This window comes from Vanacampus margaritifer, chromosome 9 (assembly GCF_051991255.1).
Source record: "Vanacampus margaritifer isolate UIUO_Vmar chromosome 9, RoL_Vmar_1.0, whole genome shotgun sequence".
NCBI classification, from domain to species: domain Eukaryota; kingdom Metazoa; phylum Chordata; class Actinopteri; order Syngnathiformes; family Syngnathidae; genus Vanacampus; species Vanacampus margaritifer.
Genome location: NC_135440.1, coordinates 7,740,330 through 7,753,861, shown reverse-complemented (window position 1 = coordinate 7,753,861; position 13,532 = coordinate 7,740,330). Strand labels below are relative to the sequence as shown.

General features: G+C 39.0%; 1 protein-coding gene across 3 annotated transcripts in view; it reads left to right on the top strand.

Annotated features, from left to right (window-relative positions):
* ibtk (inhibitor of Bruton agammaglobulinemia tyrosine kinase) overlaps positions 1 to 12,883 on the top strand; it is a 39,775-nt gene extending 26,892 nt beyond the window's left edge. For all 3 annotated transcript variants that reach the window (XM_077576125.1, XM_077576124.1, XM_077576123.1), the window contains 5 exons: positions 2,107 to 2,205; positions 2,313 to 2,471; positions 3,165 to 3,365; positions 8,970 to 9,102; positions 11,940 to 12,883. In XM_077576125.1, the coding sequence (XP_077432251.1) occupies positions 2,107 to 2,205; positions 2,313 to 2,471; positions 3,165 to 3,365; positions 8,970 to 9,102; positions 11,940 to 12,065 (718 nt within the window). In that variant the 3' untranslated portion in view covers positions 12,066 to 12,883. The remainder of the gene's footprint in view (positions 1 to 2,106; positions 2,206 to 2,312; positions 2,472 to 3,164; positions 3,366 to 8,969; positions 9,103 to 11,939) is intronic.
* Positions 12,884 to 13,532: the final 649 nt, after the last annotated feature.

The following is a 13,532-nucleotide window of genomic DNA, read 5'->3' as shown; positions in this document are numbered from 1 at the left end:
TTGGTAAAGGTGTTTTATAAAATAAATGAAGACTAAGTTCTATTATCTTTTTGTTTTTTAATAATGAAAAAGACCAAGTGCAATTTAAGGCACATTCCCTTCCTTTAAACATGGACAGTGAAATATAAAGTAGCCTAGGTCCAGGATATTGAAAAAGTAGTAGCAAGCCATGTAGCTCACTCATTACTGTTGCCAGGCTTTTTTTTTTTTTTTGCGTTTTGCACTTCAGGGCCACCGTACCAGCCCGCCACTAATGCTAACACTAGCTGCTAGCCACTAACGTCAGAGACTTTCGCCGTATCCATACAATGACAGCATAATTAACTAGCGGTTTCTTAGCGTCCTAAATTACCGATTAAATATACGGTACTTTCGGGATGGCATTGAGATAATGTTGATAGAAAATATGTAATTTCAATAAAAACTTCGATATGTAAGCCAACACATCAAAAAGGGAAGTCAAGCTGACGGTCATGTCGCTCTGCAGGCCGACTTTCAAAGTAAAAGCCCACCAAGGCTATTGCATTGGCGTCAATGTATTGTTTGCACCTTTGTATTAACGGCATGGTTAAATGCAAGTGGGGAAAAAAGTAGCGGCTTGTAGTCCAGAAATTACTGTTATTGACATATCTGAATGGCGGTGAAAATCCATTGTATGCGTGGCGTTGGTGTGCTGTCATAAAATATCGATACTGCCCTCAGTGTATCGATATATTTATTGCAACAGAGAGCGCAACAATATACTCTATTGCACTATCAATTTTTTTCCCCACCCCCATTTTATATGCATGTGCTTAACAATCAAGATGGCGACATATAGAAGTGCCCTGGTCTTTTGAGTTTTGAGTTCTGGTGTGGTGTGTCTTTGTGTGTTAATCATGTTTGCATAGTCTTACACTCGTGAAGAGCGCATATAACACCAGGACTACAATTCTTATGGTTTTATTGCCAATTATTGAAACACCTTCTGTGGCTCATGTCCATTTTTGACCCAAAAAAGTGAGGCACTGTACAAGAGAGTGACCTGGTGTGCGTGCATGTGTCATTCAGTAAATGGGGGACAGAAGTGGATGGGTTGGCTTCTGACAAGTAATTAACTCCAGGTACCCCTGGATTTACTACTCACAGTTAAGGAAACCAAAAACAGCGTCTTACCTTCCTAACTGAGAAAACAGAGGAAAACCTAATGAACAGAAATGGCAGTTCACCCCTACTCAAATTACAAAGGACCGCAAACAAATCACAGGCGTGGCCAGTTGGGAGGAGAGGGAGAAGGGTTGGGTTGCCTCCTAGTGTTGCAGGTCTTTAAGGAGATGAGCCTCTATTTCCACCAATCGGGGAGCAGAACTTTCAGCCACCTTGTTGTCACATTGCATGCACCTGTACAGATTTGCAGCAAGACATTACCCCAGCCATAACAGTAGGTTGCCAAGCTGTGACTTATCAAAGGGAAATTGCTACAGATGTACAGTATGTGTACACACATTTTGATAGATCTTTTTTTTCCCATGTTATTTTTCAGAGCTTGTGTGTACATATACATTACATACTCTTTGATAAGTGGGACCCCAGGCCCTTAGAGATGAGCTAGTGACACCCAAGCCACAACATTCTAACAATACTTGTTTCATACATTTTGAATTAGGACAATGTGCTGGCATAGAACAGGAAACACCCAAAAATGTTTCAATACGTGTTGGAATTGTAAGACTATTTAGAGAGACTTAGAATGGTTCCTCCAGTTGACCAAATGGTTCAATTTGAAATCTTGTGTTTCAAAATTTTTCTACAGAAACACAATGCATGTGACAATCAGTTTTTGGACATGATTAAAAAGCAGTTTTGAGACTGAGAGTCAGTTGAAGTGCATCTACTGTATATCGGATCCTTGGTTTGTCTCTGTGATACTAAAATTGGTTTGATGAAATGAAACCTTTTTGAGTGACAAATATGCACACAAAAAACATCAGGAAGGGAGCAAGTACTCTTTCATGGCACTGTACAGTATTTTCCTCCCGCATTTTTTGAAGGGACAAAGTTTTCTGCCAAAGTAAATAAATTTAATTCTAGCCCTGCGATGTGACTGCATGTTATTCCACTTCATAGGCCTTCCCATCCACCTCCAGTCTTGGATCTTAGAGCCATCATGGATATGGAAGCCAACTCTTTGCAGACCGTCAAAGCAGCTCCTAAAAGCCTTGCAAGGTGAAACGTCGTAATGACATATTCATGTTGACTATAGCTGCTTTTACAGCATGCACAACAGTTTTGGTATCCTTATCCACTCTACAATTTTTTTCTGCTACTTTCAGTGTCAGCACCCTCTGCAAATATTCTCCTAGTCCTACAAAATTGTCCCAAAAGCAAAGGAAGATGTTGGCCTTGGCCACTAAAGAGACCAGTGTGGATTCCTCGGCATGCAAATCCACCCCCACAGTCACGCCATCCAAGAACAGTAGTGGGAAGGCCTGGTGAGTGAGCTCCAGGATCCATTCATCCATCCATATTCAGTACCGCTTATCCTATTGACGGTTATGGGTATGCTCCAAGATGGAGAGAATACCTCATGCTCAGCCGAAACTTTAGATTTTTTTATTTTACTGTGCTGTTAACCATACAGTATAGTAGCTGCATGGCATTCGCAAAATCACATAAATGTTAAACCTATCCACAGTTATTGGCTGAAAAACTCTTGTTTTTGTGCTCATGCCAAAGCAATAAAAACATGGCTTTGCCACCATTGCATGCCAGGGACTAGTTTGAAGTGAATTAAAGAGATTCACTTAGGCAAAGGCTGTACTTTGCCACCATCTTGTAAAATACATTTTATTTATAGGTGCCTTTTTGGACACTTAAGGTCACCGTACAACAACAGTTAAGAGCATACAAATGTATGTATGTATGTACCGTCACTAATCTTTTGACATTTATGCAGTTACTCTTATAAACCTTTTGTTTGTGTGGCCATTACTTATGGATGAATTTTCAATATGTCGGGCAGGGCTTGATCCCTAGCCCTCATGAATAGAACGTTTGCTTTATGAGCCATATTTAATGCTAAAAACTTAATTGATGTATATGATGGTTATACATGGGTTCAATTAGTCTATCATTTAACGGCTTGACGTGTTTCATGTTTATCCTGCATCCATTTCGGCCATCAGGGCAACAGCAGTCCAGTCCCAGCCCGCATCTTGCTCATTTCGGGCACTGCTCGAGGAGGAGGAGGAGAACGCAATCATCAGACCGGGGCATTCTGAAACTCAGAGAGGCCAAGGTGCTCAAGCATTCCCTGTCGGTGTTTCACCTGTTAGCAGGAAGGTGACCTTTAGATGTGCTGACAGCAGTGAGCTGGAGAAACCTGGGTAAGTAAACTACATGTAGTGTGTTCTGCCATCACTGGGAGGCACTGTTGTCATAAAACAGTGCTTCACCCTATACATGTCTAAATCAGTCATTCCCAACCACTGGGCCAAACACAGGAGGTCATTGGGTGTGCCATAGGAAATTATCCAATTTCACTAAATTGGTCCCACCATGTGTGGTCTTCCTTCAATGCCTGTAAATTGAGAGGCGGTCATTATTTGAACAAATACGGTACTTTTTGTAAAAAAAAATTCTTTGGACGTGTGCTATTAGTTTTTTGTCATGTAAAATATGTACCATGGCTCAATGAAGGTTGGGAAAAACTGGTCTAAACTACAGGTTACCCAATGCAATCGCATGATCAGACATCCATTTATAAATAAGCAACCCTCATTATTATAGCAGTCCTGACTACATTATACTGTATACTTAAGTACTTTTTTTTTTTTTTTTTTAATCTGTCATTATGTAGTGTTGATTATCTTACAAGTCACTTTTAAGTGGCCATTATGCAGAAGATGAACCACAATCTGCAATTAAGCCCTTGGAAATTCCGCATTCTGTTGAGTGTAATTTATGCTCTGTCAGTGAGGCTGCCACGGAGACAGTGATTATTATCTGGTGTTGTCACAATCCCAAAATCTTCTCGATAAAATACCTGCATTAACCCATTAAGGCCCAAAGTGCCTGCTAAAACATGCCTCTAAAACCTATGAGTGACTTTTCACTTTTGAATCACCCCCGAAAACCTGACGTTTTCCTGGATATTCAACAATATTGTCGACGCCTACTGAATAATTTATATCTCAGTTCCTGAAGCAGATAGAAACATAGTTCCAAAAAACATTTCAGAGCATACACCTGTGGCGTTCACACAAACCTACTTTCATTATTATAAACTTTCAATAAAAAAAAATAAAAAATCAACAAACAGCTGTCGCATCTGCGGGTATATTTACCTTCAGTACTGGAGCGTTCATTGTCCATTCTTTTACAAATCCATCGAAATGCTCAACATCCTCATTGTCTACAAACATATTTCTTAACTGTGTGTCACTGTCGACGCGTTACACTGATTCCATTCCTCCCGCGTCGTTGTCAATCACATTATTTATTTCATAACTCCCACAAATCTGCGTCAGCCATAAATGCTCAAATAAAATTACAGGATATGCTAGGAGGCCCACATCACCCTCTTGTGTATATTGTGATGCATTTCGATTTCAAGAATTGGTCAAAACGAAACATACGTATCTGCTCTCCCTGCTTTAAAGGGAGAAGCGCCTGGAGCGCTTTCGGCTCTAATGGTAGAAGCGCGGTCATTAATGGGTTAAGTACCTTAATACTGCATGGTACTGAAAAACAATGAAATAATAGCTTCAAATTATTTTATTTGTATTAATTCAATTATTAGAAAGATACAAACAAATGAATACTTTCCATAAAATTAATTTTGGGGAAAATTTTGAAATACTATGGAAGAAATTGAATTTTGTATAGCTATTGCCACATGTGGCTGAAAAATAAAACTGCACACTCACTTCTTCACGTGCACGTACGAGCACAACTTTATTACTGAATACTCAGCACAGAGTCCACATTCATAAGCAAGACTCAAATATCAATCTTATCCTCCCGCGTGGCTTCCGATCAGTCATTTCTCCCGCTGATCTCCTGATTTTACAGCGAAGTAAACAGTTTACATTGTGGGGAATATTTGGCACAGAATCTGGCAACCCTAGCCTGCTTGCACGGTAAGTGGCCAGTTACGAGACTCCCACTGTAAGCAATGATAGTCAAGAAGCCTTGAGCCGAGCACAAGGCACCTTACCCCCGAATGCTAGTTGCCATAATTCCGATTACACCGTACTTCAATTTCCACTTGTGCCTACTTTTGCCCAATCAAAATAAAAGCATCACATCAATCATCACTGTGTATTAAATGTTTTTATTTTGGCATCATGAAGACTGCATGAGCCAGTCAGACCATGGATGGGCCAATGTGGCCTGTGGGCAGTACTTTGCTCAGGTCTGCTGTAACAAACAAAAACATGTGCTTTACTCTTAGAGACAAAAAACACCACCAACATATTAACACAGGGGTCACCAACATGGTGCCCATGGTTAGCCCCCAAAGACCACAGGACACTAAAAATAGCTTGCCAGTGATGAAACAGTGTGATTTTTCTAGGAATGTTCAGTAGATGAAAATGTGAACAATGGCAGAGATGCATTAAAAATAATGTGTGCATATTGAAATTCATCATTTTCTAATTATTGTGAGAAATCATTAACATCATCAGTCTTCATATTAGTATCCATTATTAATAAGGCAAGATAATAATAACATTATAATGGTAATTTTTTAGAGCTATCAAACGATTACATTTTTTAATCCGATTAATCACATCTTAGAATTCTGATTAATCACAATTAATCGCCTAATAAAAAGGCTTTTTTATCAACTTTTTTTTCCCCGCCAAATTTGAAGAGCACCGGTTATGTGTTAATTCTTTTGACATATAATGTTATGAGGACGTCTTCAACATTTTTTGATCCACACTCTCATCCTCCTCTTTTTCTAATCAGTTAATTACTTGCATAATTTAAAATGGGGAAAAAATGTGATACGTAAACATTCATTAAATGCTTTAAATTATGTTTATTGCTCAAACACAACCTGTGCTACCTTAAACATAGCCATCCGCTGTCACGCTGAAGGATAATCTATGCTTAAAATGAAAAGTGTGATTAATCTGCGTTAATTCATGATTAATGCACTATTTTTTGTGATTAATTAATCAGTTAACGCTTAAACATTGACAGCACTAGTAATTTTGTTATTTCAGAAGTGTGTATCAGACCAGTAGCCCTTCAACATTAATCAGTACCTAAGAAGTAGCTCTCAAAAAGGCTGGTGAGTTTGACCCAGGATTTAAGAGAACCAACTAAAATTTGTGTGGATCAAATGATCAATTAAAATCCACTTCACAAAAATGCACATGATGTTTTGCCTTAACTATATATTCAACATTCAATTACTACCTCAGTATGTTCTATTAAATTCAGTGCAATTTGTGTAATAGGGCAGGAAAACATTGAAGAAAATGCTTACAAAGATGAACTCCAGTGGAAGTGGGATGACCAGCTCAAAAATGATGGTCAGCAAGGTTGACCTGACCTTAGACACAGAGTCAACCTGACTTAAAACAACAACACTCATTTAGAAAACACACAGACTATTAAGATGGGTGTTATAGTTAATATTTGCAAAAGCCTATGACGAAAGGTGGAAATCTGATGTTAAATGCTTTTTTTCAGAGCTTTTTCAGAGTTCCTGCTAGTCCGGAAAAATGCATCTCTGCTATCATACTTGTGCTGTATGTTTACCCTGCAGCAGAATTTTGAAGATTCCTCCAGATGTTAAACAGCTGCGTGAGTCTCCAGTGCAGCCAGTGATGCTAATAAGAATTGATAAAGGCAGCCCTCCCTCATGTCACACTATATCATGCAGAAAAGGGAGCAGGAATCAGGTTACTCTTGGTAATTAGCTGAAGAGTCAAGAAACGGCAGCACCAGCCGCACCAGCCTCGTCTTTTGGAATGTTCTTTCCATGCGCTGCATTAATGATCTGAGAATCTTAACTCCCTCCCACCTCTCCGTTTTTTGGAATTCAACTGACTTTATGCAGTCTTCATATGTCTTTAACTTAATATTGTGAGGATACAAAAATGTCCACATCTCATAAATAAAATAGTGTCGTTCAGCTCAGATCATCTGTGTTGCATCATACTTGGCTTTGTGCAATTTAAAAAAAAAAAAAAAAAAAGGCCAACATCATTATGGCTACCAAGAGTCAGATGGTGTCTTAAGCAAGTTTACAGTTGTCCTAGTATGAACAGTTAAATTTATGTTACCTCACATGTTATAAAGGTTTGCCATTTGCAAATTCACCTAATCACAGATGTTTTATTTTGGAATCTGTCCTTTTGTTATTGGCCATCTTGGGATATCTACAGGCAGTTACAAAACCTTTTTGAGGGGTTTGAGCATCAATTACTCGCAGATTTTTGGTCTTCGCAGCAGGATTTAGCCCCTTAGTCCCTATTATTATTATTATTATTATTATTATTATTCGCAAATGATAACATTTTTGTAAACCTAAGCATGTGCAAAAACTCATCAAAGTTTGCACACTCTTCGGGCAAGGTGAAAAATATTGAAATTATGAAATTGTCACAACAACATGGCCCTATGGCGCTCCCTAGAGTGGAAAAATAAAAAACATTCACGGCACGTTTGACCTAAGACTTCGAAAATTGGCGGGCATGTGTAGCACCCAGAGACGTACAAAAAAGTCAGCGGAAGCCCATGACCCAGATGATCCTATCCTCTCAAAATTGTGCATATTTGATGATAGTCAAGGCTTGAAAAGGTCTACGAACTTATTTTTCACCGTAGTGGTCGCTGTGAACTTCTGTTGCCTGTTGTGAGATAATAATAAAAAAAAAGGCTCAGTAACGCCCCCTATAAATAAAAAAATAAATAAACACTACCGCTTATACACTTAACTGAGATCTAAAAGTTGGAGGCATATAAAACGGTCCAAGATCTGCAAAAAAGCCTCTTTTTAACCCAACAGGAAGTTGCCAATTTGATCTCCTCCCACAGATTTTATTGAATCTTTGGGGGTGTCATGTAAAGATGTTGCTGATTAAAAGAATTTTATTTTGTCCAATGCTGTAACTGCTATGCGTTGTTTGCCAACAAACATTCGCTGATCTGGGCGGTCCAAACACGTTATTTATTTCATAACTCCCGCAAATCTGCGTCAGCCATAAATGCTCAAATAAAATTCCAGGATATGCTAGGAGGCCCACATCACCCTCTTGTGTATATTGTGATGCATTTCGATTTCAAGAATTGGTCAAAACGAAACATACGTATCATGTAAAAATGATAAAATAATTTTATTTTGTCCAATGCTGTAACTGCTATGCGTTGTTTGCCAACAAACATTCGCTGATCTGGGCGGTCCAAACATGCGTGAAAACTCATTACATTTTGAATATACATCTGGACTGGCACAAAACAAATAATCCATATGTAACAATTATTGTCCCATTTTTAAAAAAAAAAAAAAATCGAATTCTAATGTAACAGTACCCCAATGTACAAGTACTGCTGCAAGGGACCTTTATAACTACTTCCAGCTCTAGTTAAACTTGAAATGCCAAGAAAATGCCTTAACAATGCAGACAACTGAACTGTTAACTAAAATGGACTTTCTTGTCTATAAAACACTTTTCGGGTGCAGTGTCTCAAGTGTAGTGAAGTAAAATGACTACTATCTCATCTTAATCCAAGTTTGAGATCATAACTTAAAGCTCGACAATCTTGTCTTTATACTGTTGGAAGTGAGGTCCACAGCATGCAAATGGAGAGCTAGACTGATTACACAATTTCATAACGGGTGTATTCAAGCCAGGCGGAAAGGCGGCCATTCACACAGAAGCGCGTCAGTAGAAGTTCACATAACCTTTTGTCCTCCCACTGTGACAGTACTGCCCCTCATATATCCTCTCTCTTTCCTCCCACCTCAGGCCCTGGGTGATGGCAGCAGCGGGAAGCCCACCCCTCCCTTCCCTGGTGACCTTTGCCTCCATCGTGGAGGAGGAACGGCAGCAGGAAGCGGCGCTAATCCGCAGCCGAGAGAAACCGCTGGCGCTCATCCAGGTAGCATGGCTTGCCTGTGTGTGGTAGTGCTTTCTTTGACTGACACAGACACACGTGCCATGACACACAACACACATCGTCTCCCTTTCCTTCTATGGCAGACTGTATTCTGAACATGGTTGGAAAAAGGTTATTGTAGTCGGCCTTCTTTCATTACCTTCATCATCCCCTTTCCCCCAATGACTGGTTTAAATAATCAAAAACGTGCAGTGAATCCCCTGTAATAGGTGGAAAAACTGTGATACGATTTTAATATTTTTTTTTTTTAAAGGGTTGTTTTGCCCCTCACACAATTACTTATTTGTACACACTTTATGTGGTCCTCAGTGTGTGTTCCCATGCTCTCTCACTTGCACAGTTCGCGAAATAAGAGGTAGTGTGCTTGCATCAAACTGTAATTTGTCACTCCCAGTTGAAGTTTAACTCTTTTACCGCCAATAACGTCAATTGACGTCAACTACTTTTTTTTTTCTCAATGGGCAGTGCAACTTCTTGTGCAGCGCTGCTTTGTAAATGGGGTTGTGAAAATCCCGAAAAACACCCACTAACTATGGCCAGCAGATGGCAGCATTGTATCTCTTTTCGTTGGGCTCCCCAGTATCAAATAACATGAAAACATGGCGGATCTTAGGAAATAGAACATTTTCAAGGATGACGTGAATGATCAAAACGTCACATTAAATCTAGTTTACATAGCGTCACTAAACAAAAAATATTTTTGTCAAAGTCACTGTTGTGCAGAAAATGTATCTTTTCACAAAAAGCTTGTTTTTTTTCTCCTTATGTTTTCCATTTTTGCTTGATGACACTCAAATTACCTATTTTCAAAGGGTGTTTAATAAAGAACGGAATAAGGTAAAAACATACTTTTTTTCTAACGAAAGAATGGAATTCAATCTTTCATATGGTATCCTCCATTTTTATGTAGTCATAGCACTCAATATTCTGTTTGCCTTGAAAGTTGAGTGAAAATGTTTGAAATTGGCTAGCACTGTAGGTGTTTTTTTGGACGTTTGGCAGTAAAGGAGTTCATTTAAAACAAACACATTAAACAAAACAAGCAAAAAAATATGTGTAACCAAACAATACTTTCATCAAATGAAAGTATCCTATCATAATGCAGCTATATAATGCCAAACAACAGCTATACCTTTATGTTTCCCAACAGTGATGCTGTTAATGTGGCTACATTCTCACTGCAGGGCCGGATACCCTATTCAGGGGGGGGGGGTTAAATAGTTTGGTTAATTTTTTTAATGTACTAGTTCACATTACAAAAACAAACTTTGTCTACTACAAACTTCTAATGTAAACAAAATGTGCCCGTGTCTCCGTGATGTGACGCACAAAATCGAGTGACACGCAGCAAAAAACAACAAAAATGACATGACCTGGCACAGTGTTTGCGGAAGTAAATATGGTCCCACATTTTGGGGCTCATCTTATCATCTCTTATCGACAGAGAAACGAGGCAGGAGGAGGTAGAAATATTTTGGGGGTATGAGGCCACGCTCCTTGATCTCAATTCATGGCGACGTCTACTAAATGTGTCACATCATTACGGCGTGTAACTAATTAACCACCTGCATGGCTGAATAACTACTACCACCACAAATTTCCAGTTTATGCTTCATGTTTCAAAAGGGATTAAATTAAAGTTATATGAAAGCAAAACTGTTACTACAACTTTGCAGTACGGATGAGCGTTCATACTGCAGAGACATCGGATACATATCCAGTTAATATCCACTTACGAAAGAGGCCTCAGGTCGGATTTGAAAAAAATCACAATTGTACCATTCACACTGCAAGACAAAAAAGATGCACATCCCATTTTGGCAAAAAAAATTTGGAATGGTCAAGCTGCAGTGTGCACATAGCCTAAGAATTTGTGACTAAATAAGAATGGCTGTCATTTCGAGTAACTAGTGACACGTTACTGTATCTAATATAGTGACTGATTAAAGTTACTATTCGAAGACTTATTCCTTTACTTTAGCACTATGAAATTAAAGGGATACTTGTCTCATTGAGACATTTTCAACAGTACGAACATATTTTGTTTATAATTGTGATGTCATTATTTTTCATGAAAAATTGATACTTTTGAAAACTGATTTTGCCACTTGCTGTCGACTGAAGATGACATCACCTGTGCACAGAAAATAGATAACGACCAATGACTCAGTTTGCTGACCAAACCCAGAAAACAGGTGAGCCGTGATTGGTCGTTACCTATTTCCTCTGCACAGGTGATGTCATCTTCAGTTGACAGCAAGTGGGGAAAAAAATGTTTTTAAAGGTATTAATTGTCCATGCAAAATAATGAAGTTATCATATAAATTCTGGACAAAATATTTACTTTTTACTGCTGAAAATGGCTCATTGAGTCAAGTAGCCCTTTAAGGTGTGCAACTCTTAATTGCAACTTGCCTGTATACTGTAAAAAATCCTAAAACAAAAACATTGTTTAAAATTGTGCAATACTGCAGGAGTGGGATCAATGAGCTGTGTTGCAGTGGGGTTTAATGTACATCGCCTCCCCGGTTTCCCTCTCAATGTACATCACCTCCCTTTCCCTCTGTGGCAGACCATTTTTAACCGCAGTTGGTTGGGGAAAAAAAGTTGTCCAAGTTATTCAATTGCCAGCCTTCTTTCATCACCTTCTTAAAGCCCTCCCGATTTTCTGTTTGTGATCATCCAAAACATGTTTTATCATCCAGCTTTTAGTGTCAGCAGTTTTTCTTTTCACCCTCTGAGGGGAGTGTGGTTCTGCTGGCCACAATTTCCTCAAGTATGTCTCCTTTCCCTGACTTTCTTCTCTTCTCTCCGTGTAGATTGAAGAGCGGGCTATTCAAGACCTTCTGTTCCATTACAAGGCCTATGACAACCCCGATGAGCTGATCTTGGTGGAGAGGGCCTCCTCAGGTCCCATGGCAGCTCCAATATGGAACAAACACTGATTACCTGCCACAACGTAGCGGTGAAGTGAGAGGATTGTTGGCAATGTGCTAAGCTCATATACTCATAGTTCAAAAATCGATGCTACTTTTTGCATTGTTACATCAAGTTGTCCTCATTCGCTGCATTGCGTTGTGCATTGTGTCACAGGCTGAATGTTGTCCATAAGAAAATGGAGCCCCTCTGAGGCATTTGGAGCATGGCGCTTTTTTTATGTGTTACGTACTCACATGGCTTAAGTTAATGCTTCCCAATTGTTATTGTAATGTGATGTTGCCAAAGAAACCAAATTGAAATGATGAAGACACACACAGGGTGCACAGTACAGAATGTGTGTTTGATTAGTTGGAAGTTCTCCTTGATCTTGAGAAAGTTTGGAGTGCCAACTAGAACTAGAAAATGGCAGTAGCTTAAGTTCTTTTCGCGTGACTGCTTTTTCTAGATCATTGAGCAGATTGGTTTGCAAAAATATTATGTCGTCATTGGCATCAATTGATACAAAAAGTTTAGTGAATCAAAATTCTGCCAATCTTCCAGTCCGTGTGGTTTGGTGTGTTCTAGTGACATAATGCATATTTCACAGGGTGTTTTTTGTGGAGCTGAAGAAGCTGCTGCACTCTTATTAAACTAAATAAGATTTAGCAGCTCCCAATTACATTTATTTTCAATCCTTTTTTTTTTCCTTCAGCGAGTATGGCCAACTTAGGTACCTCAGTTAAAATGTGGCATTACTTTTGTGTGATTGGGCAGTCTTTGTATTAAAGAGACTTAAAGATGAGAAATGGCATTGCAATAAAGTATCTCACCTGTGCAATGATGACCCAGTCGAAATGTGAGTGTAATTATAGAGCAGCGTTCTGAACAAAAACAGTGATGTCTTTAATGTCCTTAATTATTTCCTAGCCTTTTTCCTTTTCTGGTGACAAATCTGTGCTGAACTGAAAGGAATAAAAAAAAAAAAAAGGTTGCCTCCTGACATATTAGCTGCCCTGCATGAGCCACTAACAATTTGCACTTCTCTGCCTCTAATTGACTGTGATGACCCTGATTAGAACACAGCTTGCGGTAATTTACTGGTTTTATTAAGCGTAATTGCAACATCACACCTGAAGTCAGGGAGGGACCACTTGTGAGGGAAATGTTCATCATTAGCGTGTACTGTATTTAGCTGGAGTATTTTTTCAATACATCACTATATAGCAGGTTATGTGGAATCAAACCGATATACAGTGGAATGATGAGCATCTAACTAACTCAAAGGTAGATGGAGAAGAGCATGTTTTGAAAAATAATGAGCTGTCCAATTTCGATCAATTTTGTCATGTTTCGGTTCAGTGAGTGTTGTTTTTTTTGTTTATGGGTGTTCTTGTTGTTTTTGTCTGTGGTTGTTTTTTTTTGTCTTGTGTTCCTGGTGACTTCCCTTGTCTCGTTATGGCCAACCCCAATTCACCTGTGTGTGTCTTCCCTTC